This window comes from Engraulis encrasicolus, chromosome 24 (assembly GCF_034702125.1).
Source record: "Engraulis encrasicolus isolate BLACKSEA-1 chromosome 24, IST_EnEncr_1.0, whole genome shotgun sequence".
NCBI classification, from domain to species: domain Eukaryota; kingdom Metazoa; phylum Chordata; class Actinopteri; order Clupeiformes; family Engraulidae; genus Engraulis; species Engraulis encrasicolus.
Genome location: NC_085880.1, coordinates 20,989,049 through 21,014,725, shown reverse-complemented (window position 1 = coordinate 21,014,725; position 25,677 = coordinate 20,989,049). Strand labels below are relative to the sequence as shown.

Below are 25,677 nucleotides of genomic sequence, written 5' to 3'. Positions count from 1 at the left end.
TATAAGATGGTTTCCACAATTAAACATGGTGGTGGATGCATCATTCTGTGGCAGCCTCAGCCACAGGAAACCTTGTTTGGGTGTGCGGCACCATAAAAACTGAAAATTATGACAGAATGTGGAAAGTGACCTTGCAAAAATATGCTCATAGAGGGAGTTAACATCTTCACTGGATCTTTCAATAAGATAATAACCCAAAACTTGCATCCAAAATAGTTCAAATGTTCTTCAAGGATACTAAAACCATGGTCATGGAGTGGTTCAGACCTCAATCCTTTAGATAGTATTTGAAGAGTGCTGAAAATGAATGTCCATCCTCAACATCCATGCAATTTGGACCAGCTTAACTATTTGCAATGAAAAAATGGGCCCAAAATCCCTGGTAGGACATGCGCCAACATAGTTAACAACTAATCAAAGTGTCTGGTGTCAATTTTTGTTCATAAATGGCACTGTATTGACTATTAATGATAAGGGGGCTAATAATTTTGTCCTTGCCATTTTTACACTTTTTTGTTTAAACTCATTGTGAAAATGGAAAAGTCCAAATTTAACTTATTGGATACTATCTCCGTGGTGTATTCGTTTCCAGAATAACATACATGTATTAATAATGATCATTCTCAATGATCAATGAAGAGATATGTCTAATTTCAGGAGGGGGGCTAATAATATCGTCCTCAACTGTAAGTCATTTTGATAGCTTTGTATTAAATAAAAATTATTTAAGATTATTTTCTGAAAAGGTACTTAGGGGGTTTTGCATCTAAACTCTTCATATAGAGCTAGAACGGAGAGACAGAGAAGGACCTTCTTTCCTCATGCCATTTGTTTACTTGATTCATCCTAATTGATTTGATTGAACATGGCATGCACGCACACGCACACACGCACACACACACACACACACACACACACACACACACACACACACACACACACACACACACACACACACACACACTTTTCTTCTGCACACTTGTTTTGCACCGGCCATTCATTCCAGTACATGTGACACAGAAGAATGTATATGACAAATAAATGTAAATAAATTACAAAAAAATGTATCCTTGTACACTGTGTTAGAACTGGGTAAGACATTGCTAGAACTGTGTTAGAAATATTTATGACATAATGAGAATTTTGAGTGCTAATGTTCTGTTGACCTGCGTGATCATACTCATCAAAGGGTGTCAGACTTCCGTTTCCTGTGAGTTAACATCAGGGAGGACCTGACCTGGGGTGTCAACACCACTGGGCTAGTGAGGAAGGCACAGCAAAGACTTTATTTCCTAAGAATACTTAGGAAAAACAACATGTGCCAGAAGCTGCTTGTGTCCTTCTACCGCTAGTCAGTGGAGAGCATATTGACATATTGTCTTTGTGTGTGGCTCCCAGGCTGCACTGTGGAAAGAGCTCCAGGGGGTCACAAAGTCAGCACAGAACATCACTGGCTGACCTCTTCCATCTTTGGAGGGCCTATACAGCACCCGATGCCTAAAAAGGGCCAAGTGCATTCTGAGAGACACATCCCACCCAGGTCACAGTCTGTTTGAATTGCTGCCATCGGGCAGGAGATTCAGGTCCATGAAGACAGGGACATACAGACAGTTTCTATGCAGCGGCCATCACAGAACTGAATTTTGCATCAAAAGCATAGTTTTTATATACATACCATTCTTTTTATTCCATTTTTTATTTTATTTGTATTTATTTTTGCTTCAACAAGGAATGCACAATTTCGTTGTGCTTGTCACTATGACAAATAAAAGATATTGTATTGTATTGTATTGTATATTGTATTGATTGAAAATGTGACAATCCTCTAGAACAGTGTTTCCCAACCAGGGGTACGTGTACCACTAGGGGTACGCGAGCACACTACAGGGGGTACGTGGGGAAAGTGTAATGATAACAAATGTATGGGATTGACTGTAGTCACATTGGGATAGAGGAACTAGTATGAGTTAGAGGGTACTTATTGTATGACAAAAAGGTTCAGGGGGTACGCAATAGAGAAAAGGTTGGGAGACACTGCTCTAGAAGTCCTCAGAGCCAGTCACTTCCCCTTTGGAATTTGGAATTTGGAATTTAGAACCTTCCATGCCAATGATAAATTATGATGTCATATCAGTTAAAGCATCCCCATCATAATAAGGCAGAGGCAGCTGTCCAGAAGCTGAGCACAGCTGAGCTCCCCAGTGTTTAACATCATCTGGTAATTATATCCACCTACTGTAATAATTCTGTAAATCATACATAGCATTTTTTAGATACATAATTCTTATAATTAATTTCTTATATTTCTTAAATTCTTATAATTCATTTTCTTATAATTACAAGTATTTCTAAGTAGGCTACCATGTTTTCCGTATGGGAACACCATGGTTGCCTGGCTGCATCCTCTCTCCATACCCCCTGCTCCCTCCTCCACCTCCTCCTCCATCTCTCCTGTTGCTTACATGCTGCTGTGTTGTGTCTTGTCTTCTTGTCATAGGTGTACAGACACCCTGTTTGAATTGCCTGGCTGCCTCCATCACTCTCCATACCTCCTCTCTCCTCCTTCTCCTCCCTCTCTCCACACCTCTTCCCTCTCTCCATATCTCCCCCCCTCCCTCTCTCCATCTCTCTCCTCACTGCTTATAAATGCTGACGTGTTGTGTCTCCTTGTCATCTAGGTGTGCTTTGCACTGCTGCTGCCACCCTCTTCCCACAGCACCTTGGTGGTCCCCCCTGCCTGCCCCCTCATCACCCCATCCTCCCATCACATCCTCTCTCCACTCATCTTTCCACTCCTCTCCTGGACAATGGAGCGCAGACGATCCAGGAACCGTGGCGGTGGTGGCGGCCATCGTGGGAAAAAGGGGCACAATGAGGTGGCGGAGGACATCGTCACGGAGAGGAGCGCTGAAGACCAGCTCCAGCCCCCCGCTGGCACCCTGTCAGACTCAGAGTCGGCCCCCGTCGTCGCCCTGCCAATTCAGGCATCCACAGGGATGTACTCAGCCCCCATAGCCAAGGCCAACAAGCCCTCCATAGAGATTCACTCAGCAGCCCCCTTAACCAAGGACAGTGAACACTCCACGGAGATGACTCAGCCCCCTGCTCTAGCCCAGCCAAATGCACCCTCTGTGCACTCCAGCCAAACACACCCTCTACAGGGCTGCTCTTCTCCAAGTATCCCATCATCCCCTCCTCAGCCCCTTGCTGAAGATCTCCTGCCCCAGGACACTGATGATGATGATGATGCCGCAGCTGCAGGCTGCTCCGATAGTCCACATGCCAAGAGAAGACTCCTAGATCAAAACCACGCATCCCTGTCACCGCCACCGCCGCCACCGCAGCCCAGCTCCACCACCACCCTCTACAAGGCCTTCGACAGCGACGCGTGCCCCAGCGCACCGCCACTGCCAGAGGATGACAACTTCCTGTCGGGACTTCCTGTCGGGGCTTGTTGGCTTGCCAGGGAGGAAGAGGAGGGGATTGATGTCGAGGAAGAGGATGCAGATGTGGTGGTGGAGGAGGAGTATGATGATGATGAGGATGATAACGATCCTAACCACAACAATAAGGATGATGACGGGGATGTGGAGCTGGCGATTAGAAAGGGATGGACGAGTGCATCCAGGGGATGGAGAGAAGCGCAGAGTGATATGCCGACACTGACAGCCCAGACAGACGGGAGAGAAGCGCAGAGAGATGCGCCGACACTGACAGCCCAGAGAGACGGGAGAGTTGCGGAATGTCAGCAGCAGGCACTGCAATACTGGCAGCAGCAAGTATATCATCATCTGCAGCAGCAGGGGCAACAACAACAACAACAACAACAACAACAACAACAACAACAACAACAACAACAACAACAACAGCAGCACCACCACCAGCCGCAGCAGGACAATCATCACCTGTTGCAAAAACATCAGCAAGCCCAATATCCACCCCAGCTGCAACAGGGGTATTTGCTGCAACAACAACAACAACAACAACAACAACAACAACAACAACAACAACAACAACAACAGCAACAGCAGCACAGTATGTTACAGCAACAGCCCGATCTCAGAGAGCTGCAGTTGAGGCAGGAGCGCCACACTCTCCTGCAGGTGCGTCACCAGCAGCAGCTCCAGTTTCATCTCCATCAGCAGCAGCAACAGCTGCAGCATCTCCTGCATCCTCCACAGCAGCAGCATCCTCACCTTCTGGGTCGCCAAGGGCAACAACAGCAGCAGCAGCAGCATCAGTACCACCACCACCACCAGCACCAGCAGCCTCAGCAGCAGCCTGCACAGCCTCAGTTACCACAGCAACGGACACAACTACCAGGGCAACAGAAGAATCCTAATCAGCAACAGACACCACCAAAACAGCACCATCAGAAGCCACCAAAACCACCAAAACACAGGCATCCTCACTACCAACAACTAGCAGAACGACAAGGTTCTTCTCCTCAGTTGTGGAAACTACAAAGACAACCGTCTGATCATCAACCACAGACAGAACAACAACAAGACGAAACACCACGAGCCACTCAGCAGCCTGACCATCAACAACTGGCCCAGGAACAGCAGCGGCATCAGCAGCCATCGGCGCGAGAGCAGCATCCCCCTCGTCAGCATCCATGGAAACAGAAGCCTCATCAGCAGCATCAGCAGGGACTGGATCTGGTACCTGACTTGTATATGATGTGTTTGCTGGGAAGGGTGGCTAGAGGGAGGGGGTGAATGCAATAATGTGTGTATGTAAGCCTTTCTATGTTTTGAACAATGGAATGAATGTTCCATAACATGTGTTATTATATGGTGAGATCAAAGACAAATTTCATGCTTGCATGACAATAAAGTCTATTCTATTCTTTTCTGTTCTGTTCTGTTCTGTTCTATTCTATTCTATTCTATTCTATTCTATTCTATTCTATTCTGTTCTGTTCTGTTCTGTTCTGTTCTATTCTATTCTATTCTATTCTATTCTATTCTATTCTATTCTGTTCTGTTCTGTTCTGTTCTATTCTATATACTGTACCACCTTCTCCTCATCATGCACAGCAGCAGCATCAGCAGCCTACGAAGAGCAGGCCTCCCAGGGACAAAGAGGCACGGCAGAACCAACAGATACAAGTATGTAACACACCTGAGAGAGAGAGAGAGAGAGAGAGAGAGAGAGAGAGAGAGAGAGAGAGAGAGAGAGAGAGAGAGAGAGAGAGGTACACATTCATGATCACAAACATGGATAAAGAAACAGATGAATGTGGATGAATGAATGAATTAAGGAATGAATGAATGAAAGAAGTTCAATATATGAAATTAATCTGTCTGTATGTCCTGAGTTTGTTGCACCACTTACCTATTGTTGGTGATGAACGCAGTTTTTGTCCATTATGTTTATTACTGTAAGACAAGACATGTTGACAATGGTTTTATTCTTGATAAGGGTATAGCAACTCCCAGAATCACGCCCTGCAATTAAATAAGGCTTGTGATATATAAAATAACAGAATAACACTTTTGAATATCTTGTGAAATGACAAACAAAGGAATGTTCTGGTCAAAGATTACAGCTGATGATAAGAGCAGTGATAAGGGAAAGTACAATGACAATGGAAGACACTACAAATAGTGACGATTGTGACACTGACACTGCGTTTCATTCTGTTTTCTTTAAGTTTATTTTTGTCCTCATTAGTTAGTTACTTTTGATAAAGACAACTGTTAAATGTCATTTATTACATTTCTTTAGTATGACAGAAGGCAGACACATAGCTTGACTGCTTCATTTGTCATAGGTCTAAGGTGTATGCAACTAGACCTAATGTAAGGCATTGTACTGTTAGTCCCATAATGCACGCCGTACCTCCAGTGTCACCCTGTAATAGTTATTGAAAGGTTAACTACCATAGTACTACACTACTATAACATAACACGGGGCCTTAAGTAATGCACTATGTCTTGGTCATTGTCATTCTTCTAACAGCAAATGTATAATGCTGTGTCTTAACGGGTTAAGTAGCCTAATGCAAGATAATTGTATCATCTCTGTTATGACAGCAGGCCGCGTGTGAGCAGGCCGTCTTCCTGCCTCCCCCGCACGGCATCCTGGGAGTCTGTGGCACCCAATCAGACAGCGCCATCAGCGGGCAGGAAGTGGTGACGGGCCAGCGTCTATTCTACGGGGCGCGCGTGGGCAGCGAGACACGCAACGTGGAGTTCAAGAGGGGAGGAGGTCAGAAACACACACACACACACCACACACACACACCGTCTCTGTGCCTCTGGAAATACGCTCATTTTACACTTCCTTGGGGTGAAATGATTGGGTTTTACCTTTCTCCTGTACTTCCAGTTGTTCTCTTAGTCCAGGGGTGTCAAACTCAAATCGAAATTTGGAACAAAGCCGTGGGCCGAACTTAATATTTATTTTTAAAAATTGACTAAAATTGTGCATCCATGCACTTAATACTCAGATCATTTTCACACTCTTTCCCCATCATATATGGTAGATCAAATGTGCCTGCACATATTGTGCAGTTTCATTGGCCTGGGCCCACTCATTCCAGACATGACGCTACTTCCAGTTCCAGGCTAGAAACTGTCATTGAATCCTATGGGACCAGCTAGCCGCTACTGTACCTAGACCCAGGGCTGGATTGGCCATCTGGCATAGCTGGCATTTCCCGGTGGGCCCTGCACCCTCGTGGGCCCCTATTTTTAAAAAAAAAACATTTCTGAAAATAGGGGCCCTTGAGGGTGCGGGGCCCACCAGCGATTCAGTTCTGCGCTGCTAATTATGAGGGGCCCCTGTTTCTACCCCAGTCCAGCCCTGTCTGGACCCATAAGATTAAATGAAAATGGGTACAAGTTTGGAGGTAAGATTTTCGTTGCCTGACATAGAAAATGGCTAGACGTAGGAGAAAAGTAAAACACATGTATTTAACTCCAGGGGATGTGGAAAATGAGCTTATTTGCAGACATGGTACAGTATCACTTCAATATCTCATGTCTTCTATTGTTATTTGTTTTCTTCATTCATTCATTCATTCATTCATTCATTCATTCATTCATTCATTCATTCATTCATTCTTACCTGTACAGGTGAGTATCTGCGCTCCACTTTCCGCAGCCACCTGCGTCGCTACGCGTGTGCCTTCCTCAACAGCGGCGGCGGGATGCTATTGGTCGGTGTGGACGACGAGGGTGTGGTGAGGGGCGTGGCCTGTGACCATCGGCAGGAGGATCGAGCAAGGCTATTGGTCGACTCCATCCTGAAGTTCTTCCAGCCACCGCTGATGCCACACAGCTACAGCCTCAGCTTCCTCCCCGTCGTCAGGCCTGGACCAGAGGGGCTGGACCTCAAGGTGCAGTAATGATGATAATAATAATGATAATAATAATAATAATAACAACAATAATAATGACTTAGACCAGAGGGCCTGGACCTAAAGGTACACCGATGGATGGATGGATGGATGATGGATGCATGGATGGATGGATGGATGGATGGATGGATGGATGGATGGATGGATGGATGGATGGATGGATGGATGGATGGATGGATGGATGGGGGGTTGGATGGATAAAGTTGGGTAAATTGGACTAAACCTGGAGGTGCAGTAGGCGGATGGAAGGATGGTTCAAATTGCTGTCAGTGTTTGTATTGTTGTGAAAGCCCTCTTGGATGGAAGAGGGATGGATGTGTAATGGATGCTAACTAGCATAAAACGTTAGTACTGTAAACCTCCCTCCCAAAGTCTCATACAGTATCGATAACGCTGAGCTAACAGTTAGGTCCGTTTAGCTCAGCGGTACTGTGCTGTACCTCCCACTGGAGCAGTGACTGGAAGGTGGCGGAATGAATGGATGCTTAAAATTGTATAATCGTATTATTATTATTATTATTATTATTATTTTATATCATTATTATAGTTATTACTATTATTATTATTATTGCAGGTGTTGCGTCTGGCACTGCAGCCCCCCCGGGCCCATGCACTGCTGTCTCTCTATCAGACGGACCAGGGGGAGATCTTCCTCCGCCGCGACGGGAGCGTGGAGGGACCCCTCACAGCCAACGCCATCCAGGAGTGGGCACGGCAGGTCTGTGTGCGTGTGTGCCTGTGTGTGTGTGTGTGTGTGTGTGTGTGTGTGTGTGTGTGTGTGTGTGTGTGTGTGTGTGTGTGTGTGTGTGTGTGTGTGTGTGTGTGTGTGTGTGTGTGTGTGTCGCAAAGGTGTAGGTTTGGCTGCTAATGTGGTGGGGACATTTCAATGGCAAATTGTCCGTATATGCTGTTTTGCATTACATTTGTGAAAAAGTAATGTGAACAAGCTAGGTTTATCTCAAAAGTAGTATGGACATGTCCCCACCATCCCCCCTAAAATTACGCCTGTGTGTGTGTGTGTGTGTGTGTGTGTGTGTGTGTGTGTGTGTGTGTGTGTGTGTGTGTGTGTGTGTGTGTGTGTATGTGTGTGTGTGCCTGCATGTGTACATACCTGCATGCCTGCATGTGTGTGTGCCTGCCTCTTGAATTCAAGAGAGAAGCAATATATTACATTTAGTATTATAAGGATATTTCTGTAGACAGCAAATCCTACAAGTATTTCGGTAGTTACTGACGGCTGGAAGACTGATGAAAAGGTTAACCACGGGGGAAATTATTAATATTAATAATAATTATTATTATTATTAAAAAATCGTTCTTTGGACGGACGAATCAATTATCGGAAATGAATGTGCAAATCGATTAAATCAATATTTTCAACACAGCTCTAATCATATGATATTTGCGGTAGGCTATGTACCCTGTCTGTATGTATGATGTGTCGTCCCACAGCGTTGGAGTGTCAAGGTGTCCAGGAGTTACTGTTGATATCGACATCAGTATCAACATGATATATAAATGATATATAAATGATATGTAAATGTTGCCTGACTGAGAGATGTATGGCATTGTCCCACAGTGTTGGAGTGTATCCAGGGGCTACTGTCAATATCAATATCAATGTGATATACAGTGATATGATATAGTGACTAAATGATATATAAATAACACGTATATACCGTAAATGTTTCCTGTCTGTATGTATCGATGTGTCGTCCCACAGCGTTAGAGTGTGGAGGTGCTCCGCTTGCAGCACTGTATCCAATATCAACATCAATATGATATATAAATGTATAAATATATAATAAATGATAATATAATTATAATATAAATATATAATAAATGATAATATAATAAATATATGATGATATATATACTATGATATGATATATAAACGTTTCCTGACTGTCTGTTTGTATCGATGTGTCGTCCACAGCGTTGGAGTGTGGAGGTGCTCCGCCTGCAGCACTGTATCCAGGGTCTGCTATCGGAGCAGGGCCTCCTCCTCCAGGAGGTGCGACAGCAGAGCCTGACCATCGCCGCCCTGCAGAGGGCGCTAGTTCACCTCAGCAGCAGCGCCCCTAGTGGACCCCCACGCACCCCTGCACCCCCGAACAGCCCTGCTCCCCCTGACACCCCCACACGGGCACCACCACGGAACCAGACCGCACCCACAGACACCCCCACACCGTGGGACCAGACCTCAACTCGCCAGGGCTGGGTACCGATGGCCTCCAACAACCCTGGTTGTACTACTCCTGCTGCCCAAGATGCCACCACACCCCCAAACATCGCCTGCCACGTCACTGGCCCTGCTCCTGCTCCTGCTCCTGGTCCTCCACCTCGATTGGAGGGTCTGCGGGATCGGCTGCTGAAGCTGAGCCGTAGAGGCAGCGGGGGGAGCCTCAAGGGCCCCAAGAGCCCCAAGGGCCACACCCCCACCCCACAGAGCCTCCTATCGCTGTGCCCGTCCTCCAGTGAGACCCGATTAGGATCAGGGACACCCAACAAGAGCTTCTTCTTATCCTCCTCCTCCGGTTGCCCCTCTCCCAGTGGTACCCCGAAACCTCAGCTGTTCCCCTCTACCAGTGGCACGACCCCAGTGTCAGCGTCTGCATCAGTGTCAGCGTCGTCCACCCCACCGGCTCCGGCGTCAGCATCCCTCAGTGTCCACAGTGTTGACCAGCTGGCAGCGATGGTAGTCCACGAGGGACACAGCCGGAGCAGCACCAGGCTGAAGGTAAACTGTCAAAATCATTGACACCTTGAAATCTTTGTGTCATCCCTTCCCTTAGCCTGCTAGCTATCGCTTATCGGCCAGTCACTAGATTGAATCACTGCCAAATGAAAAGAGACAAAATGGCACTGGCATAACAAGTTAAGTAATTGGCAAAAATGTTAAGCAATGGTATATTGTGACAAAATGATAGCAATGCTTTGTATTTTTTCTGGCCATTTTGCGCTGACTGACTGGTAGTTTTCATACACGGTTGATTTTGTTGCAAACATATTTTTTTTGGTAACCATTAGAGCCTTTTCCTTACATCATTCACTATATGTAAAATGTATGTGACAAATAAAAGCACTTGACTTGACTTGACTTTGGACATTTGGCTTGACTTGCATTTGGACAATCAGTGTCAGTGGTTAGACAGGTGCATTAAATGTTACGAAAATGTGTGTTTTTTAGAGTGACAGTCATTATTCTTTTTGTGCGTGTTCCAGGGATGGGAGAGGAGCTGGGGGATTGTGGAGGATGCTCAGAGTCAGGGCCCCTGTGTTGGTTACCCACAGGGAGAGATGGAGGAGGAGGAGGCAGGAGGAGGCTCAGGTACCCAGACGCCAGTGTCTGCTGCCTGCAGCATCATGTGAGAGGAGAGGATAGGAAAGGAGAGGAGAGGAGAGGAGTGGAGAGAGGAGAGGAGAGGAGAGGAGAGGAGAGGAGAGGAGAGGAGAGGCCTTTCATGCAGATGGCAATAAGGAAATGGGTCTAGCTGTGTGTGTGTGTGTGTGTGTGTGTGTGTGTGTGTGTGTGTGTGTGTGTGTGTGTGTGTGTGTGTGTGTGTGTGTGCGTGTGGGCGCGCGCATGCGTGTGTGTATACGCGCTCGCACATGCAAATCTGGGTGTGTGAGACAGTAGTTGTGTCTTATTCCTGTGGAGGCTGTGTATTTGTGGGAGAGAGTGTGTGTGCTTGTGTGCATCAGTGGGTGTGTACAGTGTGCAACTACAGCATCGCTCTGGCTCTGTATGTGTGTGTTTGTGTGTGTGTGTGTGTGTGTGTGTGTGTGCGTGTGCGTGCGTGCGTGTACATCAGATAGTGATGGGGTTCATATCTGGGCCAACGGCTGCTGAGCAGACTAACAGCCACACACACACACACACACACAAAGACCCACCATCTACCTGCCTGTTTGTCCGCCTGTCTGTCTGTCTGCCTGCATGTCAGCTTGTCAGTAAAGTACACATTTCACACCAAGTTTACCGAGTTTGTGACTTACTTGAACTTCAAACAGAGTACAGACTGATAACAATGGATGGTGAATTACTGTTACCTTCACTATGAACTCTCTAGACAATAATACTATAATAATAATAATAGTAGTAATAATTATAATAATAATAATAGTAACAATAATAATAATAATAATAATAATAATACTGTAATAGTACAAAGTAGTAGTATAATGACACTGCATGGCCATGATGGCCTTGTGGAAAGACTATTTATGTTCTATCTGGCGGCTGGCGCCATCTGTCGTTTTCTGTCTGAACATGTTGAATGTCACTGTCACAGACATTGCCCTCCATGTCACACAGACACTGAAAGTCACCTGAGGTAACAGCCGCAGCCTGTGTAAAGCCAAACCAGTTTGACGAGGCGGTGACATCATACAATACCAAATGTTTTATCAAACCACATGCCGCTGGTTCAATTCAGAGTACTACTCATTTTAAGTGACACCTTTCCAGACGGCTGTCTGTCATGATTGTGTTAGACTGAAGTATCTGCAAACAAGGGCGTAGGTTTGGCTTGAGCTTTGGTAGGGACAACTTCAAAAAAAAAAAAAAAAATACATAGATTCTTTATCTAGATTAATCTGACTGGTATTATAAAATTAATCTAGGCTCATTCAATATAGGCCTATGCGCCCTACCGAAATAATGACTAGGGCCTATAAGTAAGGAAGACTGTTTCTTAAACCAGGTGGCACATTAGACCAGGGCTCATATCCTTTTCCCAAAATGAACAGTGCTATACAGTAAGTGGTAGGCCTACATGTTCAACAGAGATAATTCTATTTAACATTTATTTAAACAAAATTGCTTCAACGACTAAGCATTTCTAATGGGTCTGGACAACATAACAATGGGGAGAGAGAGAGTGAGAGAGAGAGAGAGAGAGAGACAGAGAGAGAGAGAATATCTGTATCTGACTTTAAAAGGGTAGCGGCTCCTTTAAAGACGTAGGCCAGGCTACTCTTGGGCTACTTTCTGTAAAAGCAGTCAACAAGCTCCATCAAGACCGAGCCCCTTTGTCCTGGGAGAATAAACGACCCTTTTTTGCCTGACAATATCTAAAACCTGACTTTTATTCTTAGAATGTCAGAGGAATCACAACTTGAAATTAATTTCTTTTGCCAAACTTTTTACAACATGCGGCACACGCGGCACGCGGCAACCGAAATGAGCAAGCATAAATCGCATTGAGCTATCGAGTAGTTTGACAGTCGGAATGTTTTGCAATTATGGCATGCATTATGTGAGGTGTGTGGATAGCCAACAGGCTACAGCAACTAATTCAAACGGCAGCATCTCCAGCATCCAGACTCTCTCATTCATTCATTCCCATGTTTATTTGCATCTGCCAGGGCTTAATCGATGGCTACAACGAGACCGTTAAAACTTGCACTCAAAAGGGAGGGTAGGAGGATAACGCTTATCTTACCTAAACACCGAACGATGCAACACATGCATAGATGAAATCTTATGGGGCCGTAGGTTTACTGTTGAGGTAGCATAACTTCTTATGCCAGTCGTCCTTTTCTTTTTGGTATCTCTGAGGCTCATAAATGTCAAATTCAGAAGGAAACATTCATGCCGTTTGAGTTTAATTCCAATACCAGACAGATGCGTTCACTTTTCAGCACCACCAGCGTGGACCACTGCTTCCGCCTGGCCGCTTGTTGCAGCCAATAGCGGCATGGGTCATCATAGCTCACTAACTAGCCAATTTAAAATGTTTTTTAAATGAATCCTACGACTGCATAGTATATTGAAATATTAAACTAATCAATGTAGATTTTCGTTCAGTTATTTCTTTTTTTTTAATTAATATGTCAAAAATTGGTCGGGACTATTTTATAGCCCTTGAATATTGGTTGTGACATGTCACGACCGTCCCTACCCAAATCTACGCCCATGTCTGCAATAGACATTGTATCTAATGTGAACCAACAATTCAGATTAGTGTCAGTACTTGATTTCTATTTTTGTATACCTTATTTCTACCTTATTTCTACCATATTTCTAATTCATCTGTGTATGCTAATCATTAAGGAGTTCAAAATAAACTAAAGGGAAATGCTCAATTTACAGTGGTGTGTGTACCCATCAGAAATAAGATCGAATGCAATTTCTCAAGCCCAATGGGCATTGAAATGGTACGTTTAGTAAGACTGGTGCTCTGTTTGTCAAACACCATAAATTGAGCTGTAGTGGATTGCGTTGCATACAAGTCGGTGTCTCTGTTTCTTCTTCAGTTCGTCATTTTTGCCACATTCTGGTATCTCTGTTAGCGTGTCTGTACTGAACCTCATGTTCAACATCACATCACATGTTTTTGCGTGACGATTTCTGGTTTGATCATTTGCATGTGGAAGAGCTACAGATCGTAGGCTGATATCTGCATGCAGATGGAATGGGACTATATTCATTTCCTCCTTTGAAAATATTCCTCTGCCAATATGTAGTGCTTCAGCAAGAATATTCACAATATTCACATATACAGTGATTTGACTTTCCACTCATTTTATTAATTAATTAATCAATTAATTAATTTATTTATTTATTCACAGGATTACAAGATGTTTAACTGTCACATTCAAATACACACATTTCATTCGTGAGCAACAAAAAGTTTTGTGCTAAAAGAAAAAAGGCCCCAAAAGAAAAAGGTGGGGAAACCGCCTTGCTCAGACAGAAAGGCAGGTAAAAATATAGCTGCAAGCAGCAATGCGGGGCCAAGCAGTAAACTTGGCAAAGTTGCCACGGCAACAGAAGGAACTGTAGCTCCCCCTTTGGCCCAAATCTCGCCAATGTTGGGGTGCATTCCTTGGAGGGGAAAATGGGGAGAGAGACGGGGAGGGTCGGCAAAGGACCTGGGCTGGGAATCAAACCCGGGTCAGTCGCATGATAGACGAGTGCCCTACCGGTTGGCCACGGCAGGGCCTGTGCTGCCCTTGATTTATATTGAGTAACACATTTCCATTCCCTCTCAAATTAGTCTATAAAATATCAGCAAGTAATTTCTATACTTGAGAGGCTTGCTTTTTGGACAGCAATTATAATCCTCTGTGATCATTCTATTTAGTAAAATTGTTTATATGACATACAATATTATGGAAAAGAATCAGGAGCCTACTGAAAATAGATATGGTCTTTGAAATCCTAAACATAAGAATCCTATAGGCTGCAATGTAATGTTGGCCAGCCTTTTGAGAGACTGGTCTGAGGAATTGGTGTACATAGAAGTAACGTGTGTGTGTGTGTGTGTGTGTGTGTGTGTGTGTGTGTGTGTGTGTGTGTGTGTGTGTGTGTGTGTGTGTGTGTGTGTGTGTGTGTGTGTGTGAGTGAGTGAGTGAGTGAGTGAGTGAGTGAGTGAGTGTGTGAGAGACAGAGGAACCGAGAGAACAACAATGGTCTCTCTCTCTCTCTCTCTCTCTCTCTCTCTCTCTCTCTCTCTCTCTCTCTCTCTCTCTCTCTCTCTCTGTCTGTGTGTGTGGGGTGGGGGGGTATGTGCAGGGGCTGGGGCAGTGGGGCTTTGGTTGACACTAGAGCAATAGCAGAACTACGCACACACCTAAGCTCTCGTCTCTTGTGTGTCCAGAGACCCCCTGCTGAGAATGGTGTCAGTGAACGTGCGCAGGTGCCGTTGGCAAAGGGGACAGAGAGATGAGAAAAATCCCTCCATTCTTTCCACAATTTTGAATGGCTGCTGTGAGCTGATAGTTTTTTCAATCGTTACGAAAATCCATACCTGGGTGCAACATAGTGTGAAGATGACCTGTGTACCAATATTTTGAAAATTGGGAGTACGGTTCAAAAGATACAGGCAAAAATGTAACTAAAAATTTGACCTGCTGGTGGCGCTACAGAGTTTGAGCTGGGGATTTGATTTTTTTTGTGGTGGGTCATGGGATGGACTTCTGTGTGTGTAAAGAATCCTAGCCTAATTCGAAAAATGGTTACTGAGATATGACCTCACTTCCTGTTTCGCCACTTTTACGACAATTTTGATTGGCTGTCACGGCTAAACGATAAAAGATATCCAATATTCCTTGAGACCCCATGTGTAGCTCAGTCCAGAGATACTATGTACCAAGTTTCGGGCGAATTGATCAAAAAGTGCGAAAAAAATAGCATTTTTATTGAATTTTACAAAATTCAAAATTGCGGGAAAACTATACACGCAGGGTACAATATCATCACTAGTTCTCGGATTTGTCCTGGGCCAAGGATTCCAGGGATACCAAATTTTTGAAAATTGGACCAGCGGTTCAAAAGTTACAAGCAGAAATGTACCTGCAACTTTGACCTGCTGGTGGCGCTAGAGCGTTGAGGCTGGGGACCTATAAATCGCTGCGGGTAATGTTGATGCTGCCTCGAATATGTGTGCCAATTTTCACAACTTTCCTATGTACGGTTCTATGGGCTGCCATAGACTTGCAGAGGGAGAAGAATTTTGACTGGAGTCAATGAGGGAACTAAAACACTAGGGGCCTTCGCCAGCTTCGCTGCTTGGCCCCTAAAAAGGAGATGTGAAGAAGAATCCTGCGGCATGTCCCTAGTCAATTGCATCTCGTGTCAATTAGCATCTGTATGGCCTGCGGGGATACGGGCATACTCCTGTATGTGCGGCCAGATGGTAGGGCGAAGAGTCTTAATTATTTATTTGTTTTGCCTATGTATTTCTATGATTTACATAAACCTAAAAAGCTGTCAAAGCAAAGAGCAAGCAAACAATAATCTGTGGGATCTGAGCGGTGGCTTAGTGGGCTAAGAAGCCGCATTATAGGCATCTTTGAAAAGAAATGTATGTGGTTCCAAAGAAAATTGAAAAAGTTGAAAAAGTAGTCATACAATAATGAAAATAGAACAAAATCCCCAACAAAACTACCACCTCTTTCCACTAATTCTGGATATGCCACCCACATCATCATACAACAGTCTCACTTCCCCTACCAATATCATTTTTTCCCATGGGGATGCGACTGTGCAGTAGACCTGGTAGACTTGAAGTCACGGTATTGTCTTGACACTTCCTGCTTCTCAGCATCAGTAAGCTCTAGCTGTAAGAGTTGTCTGTACACCTGATCTACAGCATCACTATTGCCAGCACATTTATGTATCCAGATGAGCATCTTGCCCTCCTTCACAGAATATGGTGTACCCAAATCTTTGTAGAGATCGCTTGCCCTTTTGATTAATGCTTTCCGCTCCATGCTACCAAATGGTAAGGACCTCACCTTGAACTTCAGGCAGCTAGCAAGGTTCTTAGTTACACGGGTGGACTGTGGAAATTTTTCCTGCATTTCTTCTGTCACACTTATTGCTTTGTCGTAGTTTTTTAAGTGGTATGTATAAAGAGATGAAAGGTTACTCAGCCCACTGATTCTTCCAGATTTAATCAGCTTGTCTGCCAGTTTGTTTGCCTCGTCCAGGGCCTCCTCACACTTATCACCATGTGCCAGTAAGCTCATGAGATAAAGCGCCCCCAGACAAACATCTTCATTTTCATACATGTCTCTTGCAACTCTCAGCTGATCAATCATCTCTCTTTGCTCTGGGTTAGCTTTGAAGTCATTTTTTTGCATGGCGAGGGCCAGACCTTTGTGGAAGTTTTTCTTCTCAGGATCCCCTGCCAGAGCCATTTTGAAGCACTCTATGGCACGCCTCTTATGGCTGTTCTCAAATCTCATCAGTGTCCAGCCTTTTTGTGCACTTAGCACTGGGTGCACCTGGGAACCCTTTGGGGTCAGGAACTCCTGCTGAAGTCTTCTCACTTCTTCCAGGCAAGCTCGACTCTTCTCCAGTTCTCCTTTATGGTAATAGACCCAGGCCATGTTTGCCTGATTTATCAGCAGGGAGCAGTCTTCCTGATCTTCTGTCTCTGCCTTGATATACTTTTGTCCTTTGATTAAGACTTCCAGGGCTTCATCTTCCAAGCCCTGGGCATGAAGGACATACCCAAGGTCATTGTATAAGTGGCGCATCCAGCTGCATCCACACCTCAGGCGATCTTCAAGGTTCTGTTGAAGTTTCTTCAGTGTAGACGAGGTGCGGCAGTCTAATTGCCAATTGAAATGACACTCCATTCTTTTCAATTCACGGTGCAAGTCATAGCCACTATGGGAAGTGGAAGAAAAATGTAACATAAATGAAATGAAATTTTGAACAAGTACAAGTTTAAAGATCCACCGTGCAAGATTTCCCTAGAGCTGCCAAATTGAGCACCGAGTTTAGGTGGGAGAGGGTGATTTTTTATTTTCATCCACATGTTGCGTTTCCTCCTAAACAGGTACGTGGAAACAGCACCCAAAGGTGTATTGTGTGAGATTTCCTTCCTGCTTTTCAAACTGGCTAAGGCCAAAAAGTAATATATGTTTGTCAAGCGTATCAGAATCTTTATTACAGTAAAATATTTTCTGATCAGGTAACGTTGTTCAAGATGGCGCGTTGACTGGTAAAACAGTTATTGATATTGAACACCTACAAATTAAGCTGGTTTTACCCAGTTCAGACAGAGGGTGGAGCTACTGAAATGAACACCAATTCCAGATGGAGAGGGTGACATTTTTTTAAGTTTTAAATGTTCTGCCATTTTCCAATAGCTAATGTTTTACCATGATGTGTAATTTGCCTGTCATCGTTCACCGCCTCCCTCATCCCTCCCCTGTTCACTGATGGGTTGGCTGGAATGCCCATAATGTCAGATGCAGGTGAAACGAGAACTCAGTAAACCTCCAGGCTACCTACAAATGGACCTGGGAACTGGACCTCCAAAGCTGAATTTAAATTTTAGGATGGCTTTTTAAATCCCAAGTTCATCTTCAAATTTCCAAAACAAATCTCCACAGTTAAATATCTGGTTTACTCATAATAAGTCATCCCAGGAAATTATACATTTGAGTCTGTCAGTTTGTAGGTGGTGACATTTAACTAACTATTAGTTTTAACGTGAGTTGACCTTCCAAAAAACTAACAAAAATCTGAACCACAACTGAATCATTTTGAAACACTGACAATTGTCCTACGTTCAGTTTTACATGTCCTTCCATAAATATATACTTATGTATGAAGATTGACTTACGCCATGGTGATGAGACTCTTTTGTCCTGTTGACTCTTTCCAGCTCTTGTAGGTATTCTACTGAACTGCATGTCAGATGTAGGCTATATATACTGTATGCTACCACACCCACACCTTTAAAAAATATAATCATTTCGCAGAAATGAAACTGTCCCACCACTAAGACAGGAATGTAAGCTTGCGTGCTGGTAGAATGAAAGACATACGCACATACCCACATTTGTGTGTGTGTGTGGGTGTGGGTGTGGGGCTTTGAACAATTATTTTTTTCCAAACGTTCCGTTCCGTTCCGAACAGAAATGGAATTATAACGTTTCCGGTTATGAGTTCCACCAATAAATTGACGTTCCCGAACCGGTTAGAACAAAATAATATTGTTCCCGGAACGGTTAATTTCGTTCCTGTCAGCTGATTACTCCCGATAGGTCTAATTGACGGTAATTAGAGCGCTATGATGGACATTGTGAGTTTGTGCATATTTGAAGCGGCCATGGATGCCCAATAATGTTGAACATTCTCTGTGCGCTTTACATGCGCTTCTCTGCAATATCTTACAATGATGCAATGGAAACTCTGCCCTATTGTATGACAGTGGTTTCTCTTATTTAAAATGTGGAGTGGAGACTTTGTAATCCACAGCTCTCTCTCCAGTCAGTCAGAGAATGTCTGATGTCACAGGACGTGAACCTCAGCTGTCATGGTAATGTGCACAGGAAAATAATTACTTTTTTTTGATTGAGGAACGGTATTAACTGGTATTAACCAAATTATTTTTAAATAAGTGTTTCCGTTCCAGAAAAAAAAAAAAGTTTCCGGTTTCGTTTTTGTTCCCTGTAAAATACAAAAAGTTCCTGGTTTTCGTTTTCGCTCCTTGAACCGGTTCAAAGCCCTGGTGGGTGGGTGCATGCAGTTTACATGCAGTTTGCAGTTATCAGTTTAGAGAGACCTACCAGGGAACTCCCATTGTCATTTTATCACAGCACTCAACAATTCACACAAAAAAATTGCATTTGTACCTCACTCTTGAAAGGAGGCAGCCCAACTGGGTGTGAAACGGTACCTTGCCATGTCCTCAGTCATGGAGGAGGATGGGGCACCAGTGCCACACCTTTTAAAGTAAATGCTATAACTTGGCATGAAATTAAGACAAGAATCTAAGGTATTCACGGCTAGCGTGTATGACACACACACACACACACACACACACACACACACACACACACACACACACACACACACACACACACACACACACACAGGCGTAATTTTAGGGGGGATGGTGGGGACATGTCCATACTACTTTTGAGATAAACCTAGCTTGTTCACATTACTTTTTCACAAATGTAATGCAAAACAGCATATACGGACAATTTGCCATTGAAATGTCCCCACCACATTAGCAGCCAAACCTACACCTTTGCGACACACACACACACACACACACACACACAGGCACACACGCACACAGACCTGCCGTGCCCACTCCTGAATGGCGTTGGCTGTGACGGGTCCCTCCACGCTCCCGTCGCGGCGGAGGAAGATCTCCCCCACACACACACACACACACACACACACACACACACACACACACACACACACACACACACACACACACACACACACACACACACACACACACAGACAGAATGTTTGCATTCAGATGATTGTTGCATGATGATTGCAAAGAACCCAGTAGCCATGGTTCTATAATTGTTTTGTTATGAGAATTCTATTGTTATGATTGTTGCCGCTGTTATGCTTTCAACATTCTGAAGAGCAGTCAGAGCCACAGACTTCTATTATTACTATACAAGTCAGTGGTCAGAGCCTAATGAACCTTGCCTGGGAACTCCCATACTGCCTTTAGTTCTGCACAATCGTTTCGATCTGAAAGACAGTCTGGCGAGGATGACTCATAATGTCCAAGATCATGGGCCCTGTGTCATAATAGCCAAGCATTCCGACCATTACAGTTTCTCTGCCCAATCAGAGAGCATTGCCGTTGGGGAAGCGTTATTATTGGTTATGCACTTGGTCAGACCGAAGACTCGAAAAGAGATTTGAAAGTCGATGATAATCAGGTAAGGTGAAGACAATGCGTCCAAACTTTCTGACTATGTCTACAGTAGTATGATAGTCACACCCAGGGAAGGATTAATGCAGAGGCTAGATATGGCTGCAGCCTCTGGGCCCCCACCTCCCAGGGGGGGCCTTGTTGGCCAATAGTGAAAATCGCAGAATTGTGTGATTGTGTGTGGCCTAGGTGCCCACGCCTATCTTAATCCAACCCTGGTCACACACTTTGCAATCAGCCTCAATCTTTACTGCACTCCAAAACCAAATCCAGAAGATGATGCAATGGAGTGGATAGACAAGCAGTTCCAGGCCAGATCAACTCCGATAAGCTATTAGGGCGTCAGACTTGTTGCCCAAAAGTTGCCGGATCAACTCCCAACCCGCCAGAGTAATTAACCAGTGTGCAGTGTGCATGTGTGTGGTGTGTCACAATGAAAATGGTGTCACAATGAAAACCAAATCCAGGAGATGATGTAAAAGGAGTGGATAGGCAAGCAATTCCAGACCATCTCCCTAACCACTAAATCACAGCTTCCTGCCGTACAGTTGAGTCAACTGTGCAACACCTACAACACCAGTTGCAATTATTCATAGGTATTACGGCTGCATGTCCTGTTCCTGGCCTCTGTGCTGTCTGTTTAAAGTAAATGCTATAACTTGGCATGAAATTAAGACAAGAATCTAAGGTATTCACGGCTAGCGTGTATGACACACACACACACACACACACACACACACACACACACACACACACACACACACACACACACACACACACACACACACACACACACACACACACACACACACACACACACACGACAGAATATAAGGGACCTTCTGCTTGTGTTTATGCAGGGCAGCAGTGGCGGACTTAGCCATTTGGGGGCCTAATGCGAAGTTAGCTAGGGGGCCCATCGGCCCACCGGCCCACCGGCCCACCGGCCCACCGGCCCACCCAAGTGTGTACCCCCCCCCTTGAAAAATAATAATAATAGCCTAATAGGCTTGCTTAGAGATGCTTAGCTCACAGCATCTTCTGTATCACAGATACACAATTAAAAAACTAAGCTCTCTACAACAGTCAGAAGACCTCCTGAACATAATGAACTTGGGCCAAGTTTTGCTTTAGACATTTAGACAGCATTCAATGTTGACATATTCAACATTGCAATCTTCACATGCACATCAAAGGCTTCTCTCTCTCTCTCTCTCTCTCTCTCTCTCTCTCTCTCTCTCTCTCTCTCTCCCTCTCTCTCTCTCTCTCTCTCTCTCTACCCAGACCATTGCAGTGGCAAACACAGATCAAAGTTCAACGACACAAATAAAAATAGACAGTAAGATTGCAGTGTATCATCTTGCCCAACTGCCACCACCGCCACACCACCAACTGCGTGTGCACATGATGTATTGGACGGCGAGCAGCAAGCATCTCAAACTGAATTGGCTACAAAACAAAACACCACGGCGGGTGAATTCCAAACCAACCAACTGAGGCATAGTAGTAGCAATAGTTCCAATTGCCATCACACACACAAGCGGGCGGGCGCACACACACACAATCAATGTGACTTACTATGAGTAGAGTGCGCTGTCTTTTGTCAATCACGTCAGCGTTTCTCCAGGCTGAACTTCCACATCACCTCCTGTTAGCATCCAGAACTAGCCAGCAATATCGCCACGTAACGCAGTTCATTATTAAAAACTCCAGCATATCTACTGGAGCTATGGCTGACATTTCAGCTAATTCTGCGATGTTCTAAATCTCGCCACATCGCATCAAGTTACAGAATGTTCCTTGAAAGCTGCATGCTTGTTTAAGCCTTTCCAAATTTCGACAGCATGTTTCTGAAATCATTTCAGAGAGATTGAGAAGGTTGTCTGACGATACAGTAACCGATGCACACGTCTGCAAGCGCTTAAAGGCTGCGTCCTTTTCAATGGAATAACTTACTCGAGCCAATCCAGTTCACATCTAGAGGAAAAGTAACGCCTTTTTGAAACAAAATATCTCACGACAAAACTTCAACAAAACTTGGGGTTATCAGTGCCGCGGCCATTCACAGATCCATCAGTGGGGATAGCCACAGTAGTTGACCTGCTAGTGCTACAGTGTAGGGCACCGTTTCCTTGTCGCTGTCTGATCCACGGAGATAGTCCAGGCTTCTAACATGTCATGTCGTGGGTTATCCAAAGTTACCGATGTTGGAGTTTTAAAACATTTACGCACAGTGTTATCCATATTCAGGAAAGCACAAAACTCGCATGTCTATTCACCACCTAGAAATGTCAGTCACCTCGCTTGAGTCGCTTCCGTTTTCAGCGCGTTCGCGGAGGGACCCGCTGCGCATATATGGGTAGCAATGCGCACTCACAGTGCGTTCCGAATGCGCCGTAATTACGCATTGTGCGCATTTGAGCGGTGCAGATATGCGCAGGCATGTTGTGTGGGAACGTAATGTTTTGGAACTCGTCTCGCGCACATGGCATGCATGGATGGAATATTCCATTTTAACACGAAAGAGAGGGGTGTGCACGGGATCTGTATTTGTTTGTAATGTATTGTGTTGCTCTTAATTCCAATTTAAACATACAAAATTCATTATTTATGAAAATTACCATTTATTTGTGAATTACTGTCCAAAGGGGCCCCAATTACTATGTGAAATTTTCCGCTCTCAGTCAGAGGGGGCCCCTAAATTTGGGGGGCTAAGGCGGGGCCTAAGGCGGTTGCCTAGCAACGCCTCTATGCAAGAACCGCGCCTGCAGGGCAGCCTCTGCATTGTCCAGCTGCAGCTGTTTCTACTGCTTCTCCTTATGGGTAAGAGATCAAGAAAAATGTACGATATTTGAATAGGCAGTTAAATAACAAGTTAGGTTAATCAGAGGAATGAGATGAAGACAGATTAAGATGGATTACTCACAGACAAAGCTTTCATATGGGGTGTGTAAGACACAGACAAAGGATGCAGACGTACGAAGGATAGCTGTTATGATTTCTGATAACTGATTGGTTGCTATGGCGACTATAAACAAAACTGGAAGAGGCACGGGGCATTTAAAGAGACAGAACAGTGACCTTAGCATTGATGCCAGCCACTGAAGATGTCTGACGAGAAGGTTTGCCTAAGGGCAGAGTTTTAGGTGCCTTCAAAAAGTATTACTGGAAGGCAAAGGTAGATATACACTACATATAACCTTTAGATTTTTTTGCCATATGTTCCTTGCAGCAGTTTCACTGAATCTGTTGATCCCAATCAGCACACCTCATGAGTAATGAGTCAAGTAGCTTTAAACTGCAAATCAGGAGCACCGGTAGGCTGGACACCTGGCAGAACTTTTATTTTCTATAAGCTGCTTTGTCCCCCTCTGTTGTAAAGGGATCCAGAAGCATACTGTGTGCAAATCCATTCCCCAAACTCACATTGTTTTCCCTGTCCTCCAGTCTTGTGTGCCTCATGCATCGTTGTCAACTTGGCTAAAGACAGTTTTGGAATGGACATTCATTAACATTCAAAATACACACATGATGAATCTGAAAAAAATGGCCCTTGTAACATGTTGAATGCCAGTGTCTGCTTATAAATGCTGACGTGTTGTGTCTTGTGTCTCCTTGTCATCTAGGTGTGCTTTGCACTGCTGCTGCCACCCTCTTCCCACAGCACCTTGGTGGTCCCCCCTGCCTGCCCCCTCATCACCCCATCCCCCTTGTCAGCATCCATGGAAACAGAAGCCTCATCAGCAGCATCAGCAGGGACTGGATCTGGTACCTGACTTGTATATGATGTGTTTGCTGGGAAGGGTGGCTAGAGGGAGGGGGTGAATGCAATAATGTGTGTATGTAAGCCTTTCTATGTTTTGAACAATGGAATGAATGTTCCATAACATGTGTTATGATATGGTGAGATCAAAGACAAATGTCATGCTTGCGTGACAATACATTCTATTCTATTCTATTCTATTCTTTTCTGTTCTGTTCTATTCTATTCTATTCTATTCTATTCTATTCTATTCTGTTATTTTCTGTTCTGTTCTGTTCTGTTCTATTCTATTCTATTCTAGTCTATTCTATTGTATTGTATTCTATTGTATTCTATTCTATTCCGTTCTGTTCTGTTCTGTTCTGCTTTGTTCTATTCTATTCTATTCTATTCTATTCTATTCTATTCTATTCTATTCTATTCTATTCTATTCTATTCTATTCTGTTCTGTTCTATTCTGTTCTGTTCTGTTCTGTTCTGTTCTATTCTATTCTATTCTATTCTATTCTGTTCTGTTCTGTTCTGTTCTGTTCTATTCTATATACTGTACCACCTTCTCCTCATCATGCACAGCAGCAGCATCAGCAGCCTACGAAGAGCAGGCCTCCCAGGGACAAAGAGGCACGGCAGAACCAACAGATACAAGTATGTAACACACCTGAGAGAGAGAGAGAGAGAGAGAGAGAGAGAGAGAGAGAGAGAGAGAGAGAGAGAGAGAGAGAGAGAGAGAGAGAGAGAGAGAGAAGCCTTTGATGCCCATGTGTAATTGACTGATGTGCATGTGAAGATTGCAATGTCCATCACATCCTCTCTCCACTCATATTTCCACTCCTCTCCTGGACAATGGAGCACAGACGAAAAGGGGCACAATGAGGTGGCGGAGGACATCGTCACGGAGAGGAGCGCTGAAGACCAGCTCCAGCCTCCCGCTGGCACCCTGTCAGACTCAGAGTCGGCCCCCGTCGTCGCCCTGCCAAATCAGGCACCCACAGAGATGTACAAAGTACTCAGCCCCCATAGCCAAGGCCAATAAGCCCTCCATGGAGATTCACTCAGCAGCCCCATTAGCCAAGGACAGTGAACGCTCCACGGAGATGACTCAGCCCCCTGCTCTAGCCCAGCCAAATGCACCCTCTGTGCACCCCAGCCAAACGCACCCTCTACATGGCTGCTCTTCTCCAAGTATCCCATCATCCCCTCCTCAGCCCCTTGCTGAGGATCTCCTGCCCCAGGACACTGATGATGATGATGATGCCGCAGCTGCAGGCTGCTCCGATAGTCCACATGCCAAGAGAAGACTCCTAGATCAAAACCACGCAGCTCTGTCACCGCCGCCGCCACAGCCTAGCTCCATCACCACCCTCTACAAGGCCTTCGACAGT

At 44.7% G+C, this 25,677-nt stretch overlaps 2 protein-coding genes across 2 annotated transcripts; one reads left to right on the top strand and one right to left on the bottom strand.

The window, feature by feature from the left end:
- Positions 1-2,384: 2,384 nt before the first annotated feature.
- Positions 2,385-10,788, top strand: LOC134441730 (uncharacterized). The gene is made up of 9 exons (XM_063192121.1): positions 2,385-2,477; positions 2,679-3,779; positions 3,924-4,664; positions 5,043-5,114; positions 6,042-6,216; positions 7,086-7,348; positions 7,944-8,087; positions 9,306-10,109; positions 10,595-10,788. The coding sequence occupies exons 1-9, from the start codon at positions 2,385-2,387 to the stop codon at positions 10,739-10,741; spliced, it is 3,540 nt and encodes a 1,179-aa protein (XP_063048191.1). The 3' UTR covers positions 10,742-10,788.
- Positions 10,789-15,953: 5,165 nt separating this feature from the next.
- LOC134441729 (interferon-induced protein with tetratricopeptide repeats 2-like) lies at positions 15,954-18,548 on the bottom strand. Its single transcript, XM_063192120.1, has 3 exons — positions 18,460-18,548; positions 16,616-17,495; positions 15,954-15,995 (listed from the first exon to the last, which is right to left on the bottom strand). The coding sequence occupies exons 1-3, from the start codon at positions 18,462-18,464 to the stop codon at positions 15,954-15,956; spliced, it is 927 nt and encodes a 308-aa protein (XP_063048190.1). The 5' UTR covers positions 18,465-18,548.
- Between the last annotated feature and the right edge of the window lie 7,129 nt (positions 18,549-25,677).

Excerpts from the sequence above, each read along its gene's own strand:
- LOC134441730 (XM_063192121.1), top strand. The coding sequence starts at position 2,385 with ATGGTTGCCTGGCTGCATCCTCTCTCCATACCCCCTGCTCCCTCCTCC. Across the intron at positions 3,780-3,923 it reads TGCAATACTGGCAGCAGCAA|CAAGCCCAATATCCACCCCA; the intron begins GTATATCATCAT and ends CAAAAACATCAG. Across the intron at positions 4,665-5,042 it reads ATCAGCAGGGACTGGATCTG|CAGCAGCATCAGCAGCCTAC; the intron begins GTACCTGACTTG and ends CATCATGCACAG.
- LOC134441729 (XM_063192120.1), bottom strand. Across the intron at positions 15,996-16,615 it reads CTAGCTGCCTGAAGTTCAAG|GAGTATGCCCGTATCCCCGC; the intron begins GTGAGGTCCTTA and ends CCGCACATACAG.